Source organism: Lonchura striata, chromosome 4 (genome assembly GCF_050655825.1).
Source record: "Lonchura striata isolate lonStrDom1 chromosome 4, ASM5065582v1, whole genome shotgun sequence".
Taxonomy (NCBI): Eukaryota; Metazoa; Chordata; class Aves; order Passeriformes; family Estrildidae; genus Lonchura; species Lonchura striata.
In genome coordinates this window covers 11,929,498-11,950,006 of record NC_140706.1, presented here as the reverse complement: position 1 = coordinate 11,950,006, position 20,509 = coordinate 11,929,498, and the positions used below count along the sequence as shown (strand labels likewise).

The 20,509-nt window shown below is 36.6% G+C and overlaps 1 protein-coding gene across 13 annotated transcripts in view; it reads left to right on the top strand.

The window, feature by feature from the left end:
* The window catches only part of KIAA0232 (KIAA0232 ortholog), a 61,213-nt gene that overhangs the window by 28,882 nt on the left and 11,822 nt on the right, over positions 1 to 20,509 (top strand). For 12 of the 13 annotated variants that reach the window (XR_014954696.1, XR_014954695.1, XM_085577647.1 and 9 more), the window contains 4 exons: positions 143 to 280; positions 13,119 to 13,185; positions 14,539 to 14,620; positions 15,876 to 19,173. Coding sequence is in view for 11 of the 13 variants with exons in the window: in XM_085577647.1 (XP_085433773.1) it covers positions 143 to 280; positions 13,119 to 13,185; positions 14,539 to 14,620; positions 15,876 to 19,173 (3,585 nt within the window). In the remaining 2 variants the exon portion in view is untranslated. The other variant, XM_021550726.4, reaches the window with a different exon arrangement.

Here is a 20,509-nt window from a genome sequence, read left to right as displayed (position 1 = left end):
TCTTTAATTTGGCAAAAAGTAGTTTTTAGCAGATAAAAAGGGGTTGATTTCATTTTGCTTACTATGTTATTTGTAGTCCTGCTCTGCTATAGTACTGAGATATTAATGTGTTTAAATAATGTAATTTCTTATCTGATTTTAGGAGAATGACATCTTCCTGGGCTGGGAAAAGGGAGCTTACAAGAAATGGGGAAAGAGTAAGAAAAAGTGCTCTGATCTAACACTAGAGGAAATGAAAAAACAGGCTGCTGTCCAGTGTCTTCGCTCCGCTTCTGATGAAGTAAGTTTGGACTATTTAATAGGTTTTTAAAGCTTTATGTCCTTCTTTGTGCTAGATATATTTTGCTTGTGATGCTTATATTTTAATTTGTGGCTTCTTAAAGTGCTAGTTTACCAAGAGTTCTTCAAGTATTCTTTGGTTTTATTTAGTAAATTATGAAATTGGTGTATGTTTGAATGATTTCTCAATAGTTTCTGTACTATGTAGTGTCACGCTTTCCTTTCTGTAAACCCTTTCCTATTCTTGTCAGGGGCACCAGTTTGAGTTTAAATTACCACAAAGCTTTGCATAAATTCTAAAAATTCTATGTTGACTTTGTGTTGTGTGTGGATAGAAAGGAGTGGAATATGTGGGCAGAAGCCATCTTGCTCTGTGCATGCAACATGTGTAATCCAGAATTCCTAAATAAAAAGTCGTGTATAGTAGTAGCAAATGTTCACTTTCCAGGTTACATGACTGAGTGGAAGTGGAGTTGAAGTGCACTGACTAGAGCAGATGAGGAGAGGTGAAGGCAGCAGGTTGAAGGAAGATAGCAGAGGCAGCAGATGTCATGTAGTTGAGCAGAAAAGTGAACAAAGGGAAAGGCAGTTCAAGGCAATGTTTAAAAAGAAAGAATTATCTGTAGCACAAGCTAAAGGAAGCTCTTCAGGGAGATTTTTCAGACAGCAAAAATGAGAAACTGTTTTTTTAGTTTACAGAACTATAAATACTCTAATCTGTAATTGTTGTAAGAAGAAACTACCTCACCCATGCAGCCAGGTTGCGTTACTGCTCTCCACACCTTCCTAGTCATAGCTTGTGCTTGCACAAGCATTTGGGTTACCACCCAAATGGACAAATGGTTTGGGACAGTGAATGAGTTTCCCGAGATTAACCTGGTTGGGGCAGAGGAAATGTTAACCCAGAGAGGTTTCCTGGTCAGATTTGTGGCACAGACACTTGTGCCAGCAAGGCTGTGGAAAAGTAATCAAGGAAGTGGGGAAGATTTGGTGGTTATTCCCACCACCTTCAGCAGCATTACCATCATGTTCTGGCTCACTGTGAAGCTACCTGAGTATTTGTTCAGTTACCAAATTGCTAAATACTTACTGGGAGATTTCTGACATCCCATTTTCCCATTACTTACTATCCTAATGAAGTGATGGAAAGTACAGTTTTGTTGTTAATTTGCTCTGCTCTCATAGTTACAGAATATTGAGGTCAGCACTCCAACTACAATAGAAGTTAATTTGAATATGAAGCAAATTCAGAGAAATAATTGCAAAAAGTAATGTCTTTCTTGAGGATATGTTTGTCTTTGTATACTCATTTTGTGAGCAGTAAAATGTAGGTCTCATACAGGAATACTGATGATCGATTCTTGACTTCAGAATTTACATAGCTGCATCTCCACATAGCTGAAAATCAAGAATCATCACTTAGAACTAAATTTATGTTATATAGAGAAATTCAGCTGCAGAGCAAAAGGTAGGAGGTGAATTTATAAATAATCTTTAATAGAGAAGGGAAGAAACTATTCAACTACATTTTTGAAAGAATAAAAATACATGAAATCTGAAAGGTTGAAAAATAAATTCACCGTTGACCTCTGTCACCTTGTCAAATTTTTAGTGTTCAACATTAACCTATAATATGCAATCTGTAGACTTATTTCAGAGCTATTTTGACTTCTGTTGCCTGCTCAGACAATTAAGCTTGCACATTTTTTGTCATTAATGAAATTGCAGGTCATAATTTTTATAATATATATTCAAACACAGAATTGAACCTTTAAACCTTTCAAAAAAAGTTTTTACCTAAAGCTGCTTTGTAGGTAGTTTAACACATGCTTCTTAGTTTTAGATAGTTTAACACATGCTTCTTTGTAGGTAGTTTAACAAGAAATACAAGCTTCTTATTTTTTCGTCCAGAATTAAAGGGAAGGGTGATTCTGCTTAAATGCTAGTAATACCTTAAAGTAACTTTTAAGATATCTTTTATTTCTGATTTTTAAAACACATTTCTCATGTTGTTGGGTTTTTGTATTTAAGTTTGTAGGCTGATCTAATGGGAATAATAAAAGATAATGTTGAAGTAATATTTCTGCTGAGGCATTCAAGCTGCTCCTTATAATTTCACAGTTTCATCTCTACAAAAAAAAACTCTCTGTGAATTGTAGTTGAAATTGTAGATCAGTTCTGTGTAGGAGTATTTATAAAAATTGTTGAGATACAAATACTTTTTTTCCAGTGCCACTTGAATATTTTAAAATAGTTTTCTGAATCGTCTGAGAAATGTTTACCTGTGATTTTTTTATGTTGTCAGATGAGGTAGATGTGTTCATTAGGATGTTCTCTTTTTGCAAGTGGCCTGATAAATAATCCACATGGGCATTTATGGAGCTTGTCTATAGTTTTGCTTACCTTCTGTGATCCCTTTTTCAAAGTAGGTGAATGCAGAAATACCAATCTGCTCACATGGATATGGCACACTTGCTCTTCCAGCCTAACCTCTTCTTTCAACCTTTGTATTGGAGTAAAAGAAGCAAATGTGAGCCCCTTTATTGGGAAAGGGGAAATTGGAAATAAGTCTTAGTGGATTTCAACTCAAATATATTTAAATAAAATTGTATTTAAGTGATTATAGTGTTTACCCTGTGTGTGTCTGTAGACAGAGTATAGGCACACACAAACACACACAAAAGAGGCAAAACAGGGTGACAATTCAATGAAGACTTTAGGATTTTGCAGCCTGATTGTTTTAGATAGAAAAGTGTGCAGAGGATGAAAAGGTAATGAGGGTCAGTAGTAACTTTTCTAACTCGCATAGGAAATTACAGAGATATGGTTAATGTAATTTTGATTTTTGCATTTAACTATTTAAACTAATAACATGTTAAGAAATGTCAGTCTTCCTCCTCCTCTACTAGCAACCAAAAGCCTTAAAATTGGGTGATCACTTCAAAAAGGTGCTTGATGGAGAGAGGAAGTCACAAAATAGATTATATGAAAATTGACTTGATAGCAGTAAGTATTTTTTTTGTCAGACTTTCATTTTGTGGTCGAAATAAGTATTTTGAAATCACCTCTTGTGGATTTTCATTTCCATTCTTAGGGTACTTCATTTATACATTTATACTTCATTTACATTTTACATTCATACTTAGGTGCTTCATTTAGTAGCTTAGTTTTGCTTGACTTCTGTTCTTCCTCTTGTGTTAAAAAGAATAATGCCATAAACCACTAATCTGAGACAGAAATCCAGGGTTCTAGTTTTAATTTCACAGTGCTGAAAACAAACATCTGACTTGAAGAAGCCTAAATTTGGTGTTTATTTCTCTAACATTTCCTACATTATAGAGAGTGAAGAGTCAGAGAAGCTGCTCTGCCTCACTGTGTCTTTGCCTGTTGTGGATTAAGTGTGTTTGTGGGGGGTGGCCTGATTCTGACAGGCACCATCTGGTATATGTAGGAATGCAAATTGTTAATGTATGTACATTCTGAGGACAGTATTTTTTGTGTGACAAGCATTTTGGTGTCTCAAATTGTCTATATTTGTATGAATGAGTCTTTGGCTGCAGATGCTCTGCAGTCAGGAGCAGAGGAAATGTAAGTACATTGCAACTTGCCAGAAAATGGAGGCAGAATGATGGTGAGAAAAACTTAAGACAAGTACTTTAATGTAGCAATCAATTGCTATTCTTACTGTAGTTGTAAAGTTTATTTTTTCTGAAATGCTTGAATAAATGTTAGTTTAAAGACATGCTGAAGAATTGCTCAAATTTTAAAAAGTTTGTTAATATTGACCTTGAGTAGAGATTTTGTCTTGATTTTTATCCTGCTAAAGTATGGAAGAAATTTTAAAAAGTTGTTTTGCAATTAACTGCTCAAGTGGGGATGTCCGTTCTAATGAAACATTAGGTAAAAAAATCCTAATGCTTAGGATTGGGGAATATTTATGTTAAAGTCCTCTGATGAAAATAAGAAATACATAGCTTTGTGGTTAGTTTTGTAGTTGCTGTTTGTAGAAACATGGATCAGTTTGTTCAGGTGCAAGTGGAGATTCTTTTTTTTCTTTTTTTTTTTTAAACCTCCTAATTCTGAAAGTACATTATTTTGTATGTGAATAATGAAACTTGTCATTACTTGTCCTGTTATTGAGACTCAGAAATTCATTAAATAAATAAGAGTTTAGAAATTCATGTGTGTTACTTTTTACAAGGTGGATACTGTGAGCAAGGTTGGAATTAGAGGTTACTTATGGAGACTGATACATCTAAGACTTTTCAATAGGTATATTTCTTAGTAATAATATTGAAATTACTTATGTGGCTGTCCATTGGTCACAAATCCAAGCTTAATTAGCTTGTACCTGACTACTTTTCTGCTAAAATTTTCATTTTTCAATAGAGCAAGCAGGTCTCCAGCTGTTACTGCAGTTCCTGTGGAGTGCAGTTCAATCGAACACTGCAGTGTGACATGTGAAGCTGCACCCCAAGATGGTGCCAGAGTTTCAGTTAAACCAGTTGCTGTGTCCTTCTGAAATGTGTGAGCACTTTTTAAGAATGAGCAAAGGAGACAACTTCCTGTGATCTTACTTTCTGCACGGATGAAACCAGTGCTCCAAGGCTCTTTCATTCTCCCAGTGTAGGGGGCCACTTTGCCTAAGCTGGTCCACAGCCCATCCTGAGGCATTCCTGGTGTCCAGGGCTGCTGATCTCCCAAGGCCTGCCATAATGGGGTTCAGGCAATGTAGTTCATTCTGAGCTAACCAAGCTCTCAAAATCTGCCAACATGAAACAGTGTGCAACATGTTAAAGCAAGAGCAGGTCTTGGTTGATAGATTCCGAGATGAATTTTGAAAGATAACTCCTCTAATATATTTGACAAGAACACACAGTGCCTTCCATCCCACTATTCTAAGAAATTACTGCCTGGGGATAACATAGAAACATAATTGGTGAAACTTTGTAACAGTAATTTCTTTAAAATTACTCAGGTGTGGGCATGCTAACAGCATAGAGCATTGGCTTTGCTTACTTTGAGTCATGAGGGGGGAATGTAACTCTCCTGATATTTGTGTTATCATGTGGGACCACATAGAAGAAGAAGTGTGGCTCTAGTGAACAGTTTTGTTAAAAATTTAAAATGATAATTTTATTCTCAAATGTGCCTTGCTTTCAGCACAAACTTGAGATGTGTCTAAAGTAAGATTTAGTTGAAATTTTCTTAGCATTTGTCATCTTTCTTACTCGAAGTGCAGAACTATCAAACTTTCATAGCATCATAGAATCCTAGAATGGCTTAGAAGGAATCTTGAAGATCATCTTGTTCCAACCTCCTGCCACAGGCAGGGACAGCCCCCACTAGCCCAGTTTCCTTGGAGCCCCATCCAACCTGGCCTTCAACATATGTAGGGGTGGGGTATCCATGCAGTTACTACAGTCCTGCACATAAACCTTCTTTGAAGAAATAATCTGCTAATCCAGGCCAAATTAATAAATTGGTTATGATTGCACATCTGAACATGTTTTTATTGTTGGGTTACTTTGGCCAGCTATTGCTGCCTCCAGAGATTATGCTATCTGTGTGACATTTGGCCTGGGGCACTGTTTCATAATCTGCCTTTCACTTTGCAATAGTGATAGGCAAGAACTGAGAAAAAAGGACTTCTGGTGTTTGTAGCAAGGGAACAATCTTTCTTTTCCTCTTAAGTAGAATGGCACCTTAACTAGATGATTTAAAATTAAGTTTAGTCACTGATTTACTCCTGCTGTTCTCTGCTTCTCTAACGTAAGCCAATATTAATTAGGTAATACACACAGACTACTATGCTGGGATACGAGGGAATCAGGTTGTAAATGTCAGGTGATTTCTTGAGTGATCTAAATTACACATTTTTGTAACTAAAAGTGACGTGAACAATAGTGTTAATGTAAAGATATGGGACATCATAAGAATGAATCAAGTTGTGTAAAAGCCATCTTAACAAATCAGAAAAGTGAAGTTGAAGATTTGATTTTATTAAAGCAAAAAACTGAAGATTCCACAAGAGTCTTAATGGTTCTTGAAGCATATATGCTGACTAGCTCAGTAGTAAGCATTTCTGTGTGTCTGATTCTTCTGTTCATAGTCTTTTACTGGAAAATGCCAAAACACTTCACAAAGTCAATGAATATTATCTTTCTTCTGAGTTGTATCCAGTTGCCCTTAATGAAAGGGATATACTAGCAGTTTCCTGAACATGCAGTGTTATTTAGGAAAGAGTTTTAAAAATAACTTTATATACCATATAGGAAATGAAAATCATTTGTCTCACCAAGGTAACCATCACAGAATAAATTAATTACAATTAATCGATTTCTTTTGCTTTATGACTATGGCATTGAACAGATCTTCATAGTACCATGTATCTCATTTGTCATGTTACTGAAGCCACTTGCTGTCTGTGATAGTAACATTAATTGAATTTGACAAAAGTTTTAATCCCATTTTTTATGCATTTTCTCACTATAGAAAAGATACATATTGAACTGGAGACGTTCCTTGTGGGTGCTTTGTCTACACAAAAGTGGGTTCATAAGCATTATTTCCAACAGTACAGATGACTGTCATGGAGGCTGAAAGTATGTTTTCAGTGTGTTGGAAAGTTATTTCACCTTATATGTGCTTCCAATGAAAATGGGAACAAACTGGGGCATGGCAGATCTGTCCTTACAGCGGCTTCTCTGCTAAGCCTGGGACAGAAGTGAAGTTGTCATACGCATTTCTTGGAGGGAGGAGCAGCACAGTCTTTCAGGCACAAAGGAGTGGCCAGAAAAATGCCAGAGTTGGTTACAGAGCTCTCCTGAATAATGCACTGTGCTCCCTCACAGAGGAGTGTTATTAGATTATTATTTTCTTTGATGCAGAACAATAATTTTAACCAAAAATTTGAGTTGGGGGTCCATTATTGGGATGAATTTTTGTCATACAGGCAAGCAAACTTGAACAAATTTGGCAGAGCACCTGCTGGGGAAAATTCAAGTGTCCTTTCTGCAATTCACTTCATGCAGAAAAGAGCCTTTCCATAATTGATGGGAACACATTTCATTAGTTTCTCCCATTTCACTGATAATACAGATAAGTACATTTTAGCATGGGCTAGCTGAAGTACTGTGATTAAGTGAAATCTCAGCAGCACTGCTTTACAAGGATAGCAAGACTGTTGTGGCTTTGAAGTCAGCATGTTTGTTTATATATGATGAATAATAATCAGGAAGAATAGTTTCTAGTGAGGAGTTATCCTTTCTTGGGGGGATAACTTCTATTTCAGGGTAGCCTGCTATGGGTGGGATCTAAAAGAATTAAGTTTTAAATAACAGAAGTCAGATTAGCTGCTCTAGTAACCTACATTTAGGGATAGCATGTTCATTTGAAGTTAATTTGAGCAGGCAGATGATCACTTTTATCTAGAATTAGTAAATAACATGTGCTGTTTATTATCTCTCTCTCTTAGAAGGTGTTGTGTGAAGTGGTGAATCATAGCTCTGAAATCTGAGCCTGATCCTAGCTGTGTGCTAGATAAGTAATTCACCTTTCCTAATGTTGTTTTAATACCAAAGACAGAATTAAGAGAGCTGCAAGGAAGTATTTTTATTTCCTTGTTGGAGAGTATTGCTCTTGTATTTTTAAATTAGCTTGCATTTTTGTGATATTAAGTCAGTTTACATGGAAATTGATATTCTGAGGTCACATATTGATTGAAGATTACTTTGGATCAAGTATTCATGAGCTCCAAAAAAAGAAGTTAATAAATAGAATCTGTTTTTCTGACTGGTCCAATATCTTTGTTGTAAATTATTATGTATCAAAGTGAACAGATAAAGATTTAATTGTGTTCTTACTTCTAAAGGCTCAAAAAGGTTGTACAAGTACATACTCTTAAATGTTTCTTAGTGTCATCCACCTTACTATGATGGAAAAAAATTCCATAATGCAAGCTGGAACCTTATTTTATTCCTTTGAAGTCCACCTGGGTTGAACGCCTCAGAGAAGCTACTGTTTTATTGGATTGATTTATTTATTCATTTATTCATTCACATAGTGCTGATCTTGGGCCAGGATTTTTGTTAGTATTTTTTTTCAGTCTGTCTTGAGCACCTCTTTTGAGAGCACTTGTAATCAGATGAATTATACTGTATCAGAATGTTAAAAAATTAAAACCTAGACTTCTAACTTTCTCTCATCATCCTACAAAATATAGAAATAGATGTGTGATTGCAGTGAATCACATTTTGTGCCTTACTCAGTTCACGTGGCTTAACAGCTGATTCATATAGAAAAGCTGTCTAATCCTGCACTTGGTGACAGGAGACATGCCAAGAAAATGGTCCTGGTACAGTCAGAATACCATCTTCTCTGGAGAGCCCTATGGCCTGTTAAATCAATGATTTGAAACTATGAGTATATTGATTTACTTTAATTTCTAGATTGCTTGAACTTGTATTTTGTGAAAGGAGTGTCAGTGTTCTCTAGGTTATCCTCTTTCAGCAGGGCTTTGCAGAGGTGTTTTCCAACCTAAACAAATTCTGTATGTTTGGGGAAAGGAAATGAGGATTTGTTTTGAAAGTGTAAGCTAGAAGGCTCTCAAAAGGCTAATAGCAAATGAGTGATTATTTTAATTGTTCAAGTAGAAGGAATTGTAATGCTTTTGCTTTTCAAAAAGATTGAAGAGGGACCGTACCTTAGAGGCCTGAAGTCACAAGCCATATTTAGTAAATACTTGCACTGCACATTTCAAAGCTTCTGGAGGAAGCTTTTAACTTTTGTTAGACTAGAGATGAAAAAACGGAACCTGCCAAAAACCTAAAGCCAAACAGCATCTCCCTAAAACAGCACTTCCTTTGAGTTGTACAATCTGATGGAATTTTTCAGTTTCTGTGTCTACATTCATGGTCTGTCATATGTGGAAAATCTCCTAAGTACTGGCTATCAGAATTTTGTTTTCCTTTGTTTTGTCCAAAGGGCTTGGCTATTGTGTATGTGCAGACCTGCAGGACAAAGTATATGCTTGCATGGCAATTTTTGTTGAAAATATGAGACCCATAACCAAATGTCATTACTGGGTGATAGGATGAGGTGAAAGCTCAGTGAAAATGAAAAATTTTGTTGAACAATCCCCTTCTTGGTTCCATAGCATAGCTGTGTGAAATGATAGTGGTGCTGTTTCTGATCAAATTTGGGAAAAACTTTAGATTTTCTGGATGGTGGTGACTATGTTGTGTTTGTTTGCAACATTCAGAAGTAACCTGCTAGCAGGGGTGAATATCAGTTAAGAATTCAAGTGATTTGTCAAGCATATGAGAGGAGCTAATGTTTCACAGCTTCTTACTCAAAACTGTGAACCCATAGAAGCCAGTGCCCACTGCTAACATAGGCAACAGTTTTTAGTGATTTCAGTTTGGTGAGCATAATACAGGGTGTCTCCATGGTTCACAATATAACGGAATATTTTAAATTTATAAAAATGTTTCAGAAGTAACTATACTTATAGATTTAATATTTAATATTTAATATTTTCTGCAGCTATACAGAGGTGTGAATGTACATACAAAAACAATTGGACTGCTTTAGGCTAATGAGTTACCACTTGTCATCTCTGACTGCTCTACTTCCAAAGTAGAGTGTGTTCAAAAGGTCTTTGATTTAATGTTTTTCATTATATATATATATATATATGTATGTGCTTGTATATTTAGGAAAAAAAAAATCCAACCTCAAAAAGAAGTCAAAAGTACCAAACATATTTACAAATATGTATGAAACGGTGAGTGAGCTTTGCTGTTCTGTTTTTTTTTTTTTTTTTTTAATTTGTCTTATTCTTCACTGTGCAGAACTGCTTTAATTAGGCTCTGAATAGGGTCATGGTGGTCAGTAAGGAAGACAGTGATTATTGGAGTCCTGTAACTCCAGCAGTCAGATTGACTGTTCTTGTTCATGCTGGGTGAGTTCAGAAGCTTAATTTATCTGTTAGCACCATCACTCCTATGCCAGTAACATAACACCTATCCTTTATGTAATCCTTCCCTTGCTGCAGCCAGCTGATAAAAAGCCAAAAAGAACAACTTTTGGTGAAACTTGATGTATGTTTAAGTAGGGGAAGGAAAGAGATATATGTTAAAAACAGTAGAAGAGAGTTAAAATGTGTTTGGTGTGCAGGAAATAGTTATTTAAAATTAAAAATTATGCACTGTCCTTTGTAATTCGGATGAGAGAAATGGGTTGGTAGAAATCTGGGGCAGACAATTTTGAGATTTAAGCCTTTCATGATGGAATTACAAAAGCAATCATAATTGGGCACTAAAACTTTCATATTTCAAAATGTTTATAAGGTGTTCCAGTATGTGTACTGTCATTGAATTTGAGCATAAGCAAAGTAATTCAAGCAGATCACCTAGTTTTGTTAGCTAACTGTGTCCTATTGAACCAAGCCAGTGCCTGGAACGTGTTACTTTCAGGCCATGGGGCTGTTACAGCTACAACACATTAAGGTAAACAATGAAAAAAGTAACTAAATCTCATATTCTGAGAACACCAGTGCCATATATGAAACAGCTGCCATGGCATTTGTTGCATTAAGTCTGCAGCACGTTTCATGCGCTGCAGTGAGAAGTTGAGCAGGGGGTTCTGCACAGTGGGTCCCACCCCCCTTTTTCAAAGCGAGCGCTGTCTCCTTCAGCGCCGTGCAGGGCAGCGGGCGGCGCGTCAGCTGACTCAAGTATTAGTTTCATGGCCCAGGAGGAAATGAAGCGTTTGATTCCAAAAGTTTTCACTTCTTCGGTGTAATGGTAAGCGTATTGCTGCTGGTTTGGGCATTTTTTTAGCATGATGTTATATTAAAGAAGTGAATCTGTATTCGTTGAAATGTTTGCTGCAGGTGTCTGTTCTATTTGACAGTTTGGGGAGCTAAGGAAAACCAAGGCCAGCTCCTCCTCTGTTGACCTTTTTGAGGGAGGAGGGGGGAGTCAAGAGTGGTATAGGCATAAAGTGACAAATTATTACAACTACATAGCTTTGTCCATATTACTCTCCTGCTTGGTTCTTGCTAAATGATTAAATTTATACTGGTAAATTTACTGATCAGAAGATGCCTTCTGAAATTTGATATTGCTAAGTCATCCTCAGTTAAGTATGCAGCGTAAAGGTTTATATTTAGCACTTCAGTGCAGCAATACAATTAGGAATAGAACATTGCTTTCTTTCTCACTTGACTGCAAATAATTAAAATTTAGAGTTAGCATATAAATCATTGCTTCAGTGTATGATTTTTCAAGTGTGTTTTTCTGACAGCGAATTAAACAAGCTAATCTGACTGAATTAATCAGTATTCTCTTTTTCATAATATTTGCTTGTGCTTTAGCAATATATATTCACATTTCTCAGCAATTTTTGGACTTTAAATCAGGAGAGATGAGAAACTCTTAGATCTTGGAAAAACAAAATCTTTATACCACCAGGATGACACAGCAAGTCAAACGCTTTTCTGTGCATTTCTGTAACGTGATATTTGATCAGAGTTGCCTTTGGAGAGAATACATGTCCCATAACTATATGCACAATAAGACCATGTTAAATTCAGAAGATGAGATTTTCTTGGAGGTTTGTGTAAGTACCTCCAAGTGGAACTAGACTTCCAGCAATGATGGAGTTGATATTGAGGAAACTGTGCATGGATACAATAAGCTGCATGGTCCTCCCTTGTTACCACTCCCAGCTGTAGGGTGATGTCAGGGGACCTCTTGTATCTTCCTCACTAGTTCCAGATTGCTGTGTTCAGCTGTGATTCCAGCTCTGTTTGCTGTTATGGGAAGTGTGAAGTGCAGTCCCCAAGCACAATTCCTGACCATTGAATAATGACAATACAAATATCCACACAGTACCCACTTCACCTAGTTTTCCTTCCAACAGGAATGGTCATTTTAGGCTTTAAGTTGGTGTTTAGTATTTCACTGAATGGAGTTCAAATTTTATTCCATTGGAATGACAAGAGGTTTTCCTCTGTGGGTAATATATTGGACTGTTTTGTGTGTATTGTTTATTTTCAGTATTTCAATATTTATGTGGAGGAATGTAGGAGGAAAATGGAGGCTTATAGGAATATGAAGAAGGTGTTTATTTTTCCCTCTCCTCTCCTATGTTGTTAATAATACAATATTTCAAAAGAAAAAAATACCTAGTCATTTTATATTGGCAAGACTATGGGATGGGTTTTGCATACAGATACAGTGGAAGCATTTCCTCTCCCTCTCTGTCACATATGTGGGTACACATTCCTACTGTTCTCCTTTCCACCTCCATGCCTGATTTTCTGTTTCCTTTTAACAGGCCCATTCCCACAGGTATAAATTGTGCAGCCAAAAGGATCAGGCCTAGCTTTTGGAAATGCATCTTAGTGATCAGTGGGTCTGTCCTGAGCCTCTGGCTAAATCTGCAGCAATTGAGCTTCTATCCTGAGCCTCTGGCTAAATCTGCAGCAATACCATGCAGTAAATGTGACATGCTGTGTTTGCAAAGCCTTGGATATCCAATGATGCAACAATGTGACCTGTAGTTTGAAACCTCTTTCAAATGTGAATGTATCTTCGTGTTCCATGGAATAATTTTGACCTCTAACTAATGTATTTATAGGATTGAATTTATACTAGGAATGATTTTTGTTGATTTTTCATGTGTAGTTACTGTGCAAAAAGAACAGTATGTCTGCTAAGATATGTTTAATGTATTGGTATATTTGTATGACATTAAAATTATTTTTAGTAAGTTATGTTTTCTGTTTTTCTTTTCTTTTTTTTTTCCCATGTGGTTTTGTTGTCATGCAGAGTTCTGGGATTGAAACGTTAGTGGAGGAGCTTTGCTCCAAACTGAAAGACCTTCAGAGTAAGCAAGGTGAGGAAAAAAATGTTTAAACTTCTGAGGCCATGTATTGTATCTATCAATTCTGCAACGTTCTGAGACAGGGGTGGATGTGAGGGAGCAGGCTGTTTTTCAGTAGCTTTTAGTACAGGCCATGAAATTTTAAAATACATTTGAATAATTTCATTCAAATAATTTAAGTAATTTTGTATTGGTATGCTTTATTTACTAAGAAATAGCCAGTCACAAATGGAGCTTTCTTTATGAAAAGCTATAACTGTTCATATCCAGCTGTGCCTGCTTTTTTAGTAAATATTCCAAATTCAGCATCCCCCCTCCCTACCAAAAGTAACAAAAATAAAGTAGGCTTGATTCTATTCCTTTTGTGTATTGAAGCTTGCAAAGAGCAGGTTTGCCTCAGAATAGTTATGTGGAAACTATTTGTGTGAAAAGCATTCAAATAACTACCGCTACGTAAATTTTTTGGGCTATAGGGGAATGATAATGGGCACTTTATGATGTCAGGCTTAGGGGGAGGGAGCATAATGTAAAGTTGCATTGTCTCCAGTGAAAGTTCATCACACATAAATGTTTGCTCAGGCACACAGCAGTAGCCTTGGATAGTTAATCAAAAAAATAATATGCTTATTATGTACTATAAGTAGCTGTAAATAAGAGAAACATTTACCTGCTTAAAGCATGGTTTTAGCTGTTTCCATTACCTGTTTTTGTTTTTAAACAGTAATCCTTAGTCAGCTCTTAGTATTTCATAATGCTGTGAATTTCTTCCTGAGCGAAGATGATTTAGAGCATTTATTTTGAAAAAAATAAAATAAAAAAAAATAGTCTGTCTCACTTTTTTTTTTAATTTTAAAGTTTGAATATAAAGAATTAGAAAATCTTCATTCACCTCTTACACAGGAAATATGCCTTTACATCCACTTAAAGCTCAAAAATTACTACAAGCATATTTTCTTTCAGTGAAACACAAGAGAACTTAGATGTGGCCAATGATAAAAACATTTAGTTAAATAGTTGATTTTTAAGAAATAGTTTTTGTGACTATAGCAATGCAAGAATGAGAGGATTTGAATATGGAACAATTAAACATGCAATAGGAATCTTCCCAGTGGGGCATTGCTAGCCATGAGGTTGCATGGAGCTGCTGGCCAGTCATGTTTGGTCACATTTGCAGGACTGGACAACTGTGTAAAACTTGAATCTTGGGTAGTAATTTGTAATTTCTTAATGCTACTTAGTGTTGTGTGGAAATTTTACTACTATTACAGGTATACATCCTTTTGCTTTTTGTTAAATACTGTTATAAAGTACACTGGCTTTTTTTGAATTTTTCTGTTAAGCATTTTGAATTTTCTTCCAAAACAGAGGAGAAGATTCACAAAAAGTTAGAAGGCTCTTTGACTCCTGAGACTGATTTATCTCCCACAGCAAAGGATCAAGTAGAAATGTATGCTTTTTTTATTATTATTATCTGGAATGCTTTTCTCTTTTTATTCCCATATTTTAACACATGTGAATTTGACTTAGGTAGAAATGTGGAGTTTAGTGTATATTAAGATATACATTTATTTTCATGCCATCCTCTTTTGTTAATCTTGTATATTTAAATATAAGCACTTGGTACCATGGGCTAGTTTAATTTCTGTCAAAGCCCAGACTGTTTATTTGACTATATACAGAACTCAAACCATACTTTATTTTAGTTTCCTGAAGACTGAGTCAATGAGACAAAAACCTTTAAAACAATTAATTGACACGTAGACTTACAAGGAGGGTATAATCTGTTTCCTGGATTCAGATCTCACTGTCTTCTATTGCAGAAATGGCAAACTCTCTTATAACCTTTAAACTCTTGATAACCAGTGATCTCCTAGTTAGTAAGTACCTGAGTGCAGTGTTACTGAACTACCCAGGAGTTTTGTCATTGACCTCTCCTGGAGGTACAACTGCTTCTGTATCTTTTCATAGTAGCAACAGCCTAGTAGATATGTTACTAGATGGATGATCAATCTTCAGGAAACTGATTGTGCCAATGTGCATTTCATTTAACTGACTTCTAAAAATTTTGAATAAGTTTTCATTTATATATATGTGATTCAGTAAAAATCTGTCTACCACCAAACACTACTGTAAATGTTGCAGAAAACCGTATTTTAATCTCATACCTCTTGCATAAAGCTGTTAAGCATCTTAAATTACTAAAATAATAACCTTTTTTAATAGCTTTTTCTTAATAGCTGCATGATCAAACTATGTAGAACTTGACAGGTAGTGTCTCATTTCATAAACTGAAATTCAGGACTGAACTAACTGAAATTCAGGACTTCCTCATTTATAATCTAAATCAAACATTTAAGAAGACTGTAGTGAATTACCACATTATCTAATAAACCTGGAGCCACTTTTGTAAGCATCTACAATTTCTCTCTACAGTTATGTTTAATAGTCTCTGATAAGGAAATTGTTTTACTTGCATGCAGTATATTTCTAAATATATATTAATATATGCACTTTTAAAGCTCATTTTAATTTTCCCTTTGATATCATTCAGATAGTGCAGTGAGTGGCATGTACATATGTACTGCAAACTTGATTTTTAGCAACTAGTCTGGTAGTGCTTTGCTGTGTTTTAGTAATGCTTTCTAATCTTAATGCTTATCTGAAGTTCTACAATCCACATGTCCCTTTTGTTTTGCTTTCAGGTACTATGAAGCATTTCCTCCTCTTTCTGAAAAGCCAGTTTGCCTGCAGGAAATTATGACTGTATGGAATAAATCCAAAGTATGCTCTTACTCTAGCTCCTCATCTTCATCCACTGTTCCACCAACTAGCACGGATACATCTTCTCCAAAGGACTGCATTAGTGAAAGTGAAGTAACTAAAGAGAGAAGTAATAAAGTATCTGCCACTGCACAGGAAAGAACCCAGCAGAAGAAGAGTAAAAACGAGAAAGAAAACAAGTTTAGTAACAACACCGTTGAAGAAAAGCCTGTTTTGTACAAAAAGCAAGTCCGACATAAGTCTGAAGGAAAGATGCGTCCCCGCTCCTGGTCATCGGGATCCAGTGAGGCTGGCTCAAGTTCTAGTGGTAATCAAGGTGAATACAAGGCATCAATGAAATGTATTAAAGTAAGACACAAAACAAGAGAGGTTCGGAGTAAAAAAGGGCGGAATGGGCAGAGCAGGCTGTCAGTGAAATCTGCTGAAAAGGTTGAGAGAAAAGTCCACAGCGGAAACAGCAGCAGCAGCAGCAGCGGGTCCATCAAACAACTGTGCAAAAGAGGTAAAAGGCCATTAAAAGAAATTGGAAGAAAAGAAGCTGGCGGTAGTGATGGAAAAGATTTGTATTTAGACAGTAGAAATGAAAAGGAATATAAAGAAGAGCCCTTGTGGTATACTGAGCCGATTACGGAGTACTTTGTTCCTCTTAGCAGAAAAAGCAAGCTGGAGACTACGTACCGCAACAGAGAAGATATATGTGGAGTAACATCAGAGGCTGTAGAAGAGTTGTCTGAATCAGTGCATGGTCTTTGTATTAGCAACAATAATACTCATAAAACATACCTCGCAGCAGGTACTTTCATCGATGGTCACTTTGTAGAAATGCCTGCAGTTCTAAATGAGGATATTGACCTCGCTGGGACCTCAATATGTTCTCAACCAGAGGACGACAAGTATTTAGATGATGTTCATCTGTCAGAACTAACGCACTTCTATGAAGTGGATATTGATCAATCCATGTTGGATCCTGGTGCCTCAGATACGATGCAAGGGGAGAGTCGGATTTTAAATATGATTCGACAGAAGAGTAAAGAAAAAACTGATTTTGAGGCAGAATGTTGCATAGTGTTAGATGGAATGGAGTTGCAAGGGGAAAGTGCAATATGGACTGATTCGACCAGCTCTGTTGGTGCTGAAGGGTGGTTCTTGCAAGATCTTAGTAATTTAGCTCAATTTTGGGAGTGCTGTTCATCTTCTAGTTCTGGTGATGCAGATGGGGAAAGTTTTGGAGGAGATTCTCCGATCAGATTCTCCCCCATCCTAGACAGCACAATGCTTAATTCACACATGCTTGCTGGCAATCAAGAGCTCTTTTCAGATATTAATGAAGGGTCTGGTATAAACTCTTGTTTTTCAGTGTTTGAAGTGCAATGCAGTAACTCTGTTTTACCATTTTCTTTTGAAACACTCAATTTGGGAAATGAAAATGCAGATTCTAGTAGCACTGCTAATATTCTTGGGAAAACACAGTCTAGATTGCTAATATGGACCAAAAATAGTGCCTTTGATGAAAATGAACACTGTTCTAATCTTTCAACAAGAACCTGTAGTCCATGGTCACACTCGGAAGAAACACGTTCAGACAATGAGACTATAAATATTCCATATGAAGAATCCACGCAATTTAATGCAGAAGATATTAATTATGTAGTTCCTAGAGTGTCTTCAAATTATGTAGATGAAGAAATTCTAGATTTTCTGCCAGAAGAAACCTGCCAGCAACAAGCTAGAAGTTTAGGAGAAATGCCCACTTTGATTTTCAAAAAGAAATCTAAGCTAGAATCTGTCTGTGGTATTCAGCTAGAACAAAAAGCAGAAAGTAAAGACTATGAAACTACACAAGGGTGTAGGGAAAGCAGTCCACATGGAGATGGCTACAGCTCAGGGGTTATTAAAGATATTTGGACAAATATGACAGACAGAAATTCTGCAGCAATGGTAGAAATAGAAGGAATAGAAGATGAATTGTTTTCAACTGATGTAAATAACTATTGCTGCTGTTTGGATACAGAAGCAAAAGTTGAAACCCTCCAGGAACCCAATAAAGCAGTGCAAAGATCAGAGTATCACCTTTGGGAAGGTCAAAAGGAGAATGTAGAGAAGAGAGCATTTGTCTCAAATGATTTATCAAAAGTAGATGGTGGTGACTATACCACACCATCAAAACCCTGGGATGCTAACCAGGATAAAGAAAACTCATTTATACTTGGTGGTGTGTATGGAGAGCTTAAAACATTTAACAGTGATGGAGAATGGGCAGTGGTGCCACCTGGTCACTCAAAGGGGAGCTTACTGCAATGTGCAGCTTCCGATGTGGTGACAATAGCTGGTACAGATGTTTTTATGACTCCAGGTAATAGCTTTGCCCCTGGCCACAGGCAATTATGGAGGCCGTTTGTATCATTTGAACAGAACGAGCAATCAAAGAGCGGAGATAATGGATTAAATAAGGGTTTTTCTTTTATCTTCCATGAAGACTTACTGGGAGCTTGTGGTAACTTTCAAGTCGAAGAACCGGGACTTGAATACTCATTCTCTTCCTTTGACCTGAACAATCCATTTTCACAAGTTCTTCATGTAGAGTGTTCGTTTGAGCCAGAAGGAATTGCATCTTTCAGCCCTAGTTTTAAACCTAAGTCCATTCTGTGCTCTGATTCAGACAGTGAGGTTTTACACCCCAGGATATGTGGTGTTGATCGAACGCAGTACAGGGCTATACGGATTTCTCCGAGGACTCACTTTCGCCCAATTTCTGCATCTGAACTTTCTCCAGGTGGTGGAAGCGAGTCAGAATTTGAGTCAGAAAAAGATGAGGGAGGTATTACTGTCCCTCCCCAAGTAGATGTATTTGAGGATCCACAGGCAGATCTCAAACCTCTGGAAGAAGATGCAGAAAAAGAAGGGCATTATTATGGAAAATCAGAGCTTGAATCTGGAAAATTCCTTCCCAGATTAAAAAAGTCTGGAATGGAGAAGAGTGCACAGACATCATTGGATTCCCAAGAAGAATCGGCTGGGATGTTGCCAGTAGGAAACCAAGATCCCTGTTTAGAATGCAGTATGAAAGAATCTCTAGAAGGGAAAGTGGTGGAGAGCTCTAAAGTAAACTGCAGAATAGTGGAGCCACGTGAGGAGACTGGCAGGTTTTGCAGTTGTAAAGCAGGGTGTCATTTCCCCACGTACGAGGATAATCCTGTTTCTTCAGGAGAACATGAAGAGGTATGTGGATATATAAAATTACAGAATTTGCAGCTGGCAGCTGATAACCAGCAGTTTGTCATGTGACAGTTCAGTTTAAATGTTTGTGGTTGTATAGATCTCTAGAAAATACAGTTTTGTAGAGAAACTGGAGGTTCCATCTGAACATAAGAATAAACTTGCTTATTGTAAGGGGGACCGAGTGCCTGGCGCTGGTTGCCCAGGAAGGCTGTAGAGTCTCTATCCTTGGAGATTTCAAAAGACGTGGACAAGGTCCTGGGCAGCCTGCTCTACTGGGCCCAGTTTGAGCAGAGGGAGTTGGATGTGATGACCTCCAGAGTTCCTTTTGAACCTCAGTTGTTCTGTGATTCTGTGAAAAATTAGCCATCTTCAGGTATTTTGGTGTCATCTTGCATACCTTTAGAAATATATGCATGTGTACACTCATGTGACTTTAAAAATCTGTTTACCTTAGGTTTTTAGGTTATCTGATTTACATATAAAATGTTAAAATGTGCATAAATTTTGATGAATGAAATATTACTGATTTTTATTCAAACATATTTTAAAATTCTGAAGGAAAAGATCTGAAGTCATTCTTTTCAACATAGTTTCTTCCAAGTAGAAGAATTTGGAGTTGAACTACTGGATGTAAACTTCAGCAAAGAAGGACTTGTAAAAAGGCTTAATTGTCTGGAAATTAAAGCATCCTCTTTTCAGAATATAGCCAAAAAGAAATAAAACGTGGATGCAAAATATCCGGCACTACCACAGTACTGTAAGAAAACCTCAGTATAACTATGGGTTAAGCTCAGAGGTTTCTTTCTGGTAATTGTAGCCATAAGTTAAGTAATAAGCTAAAAAATCCTTTCTAGTCAAAAATACCCTGAGTTTTTCTTGCTATGAGCTCCCTCTGTTCTTGAGTAGAACATTTAACTATCAAAATAAATTAGATCTGTGTCCAGCCCAGAGATACTGTCTGGATAGGTATAATTTACATATTACATTTTCTTTTCCTTGCATTGTACATTTTCTTTTCCTCTTCAGCCTCCTCTTGCACATACTCAGCAGTTGTAGTATTTACATTTGGAGGAAGTTTTTCCATTTTCAGCTGAAGAGTTGCACCCAGCTTGTGTTGTGCAATTGCATATTTCTCAATTATAAGTTTGAAACACTAACTCATACATAGGCAACCTTTCTCTTGCTATAAAACTAAAGCTCACCTTTTTGTTTAACAAAATCAGATTTCTTATTTTCCTTCTTCCTTATTTGTTTCTTCTCTCATCCTCCTTTAAATTAATTGCTTCTTTTCCCAGCATCACTAAGTTGGTATCTGCTGCTTGCATAAGAGAATCAA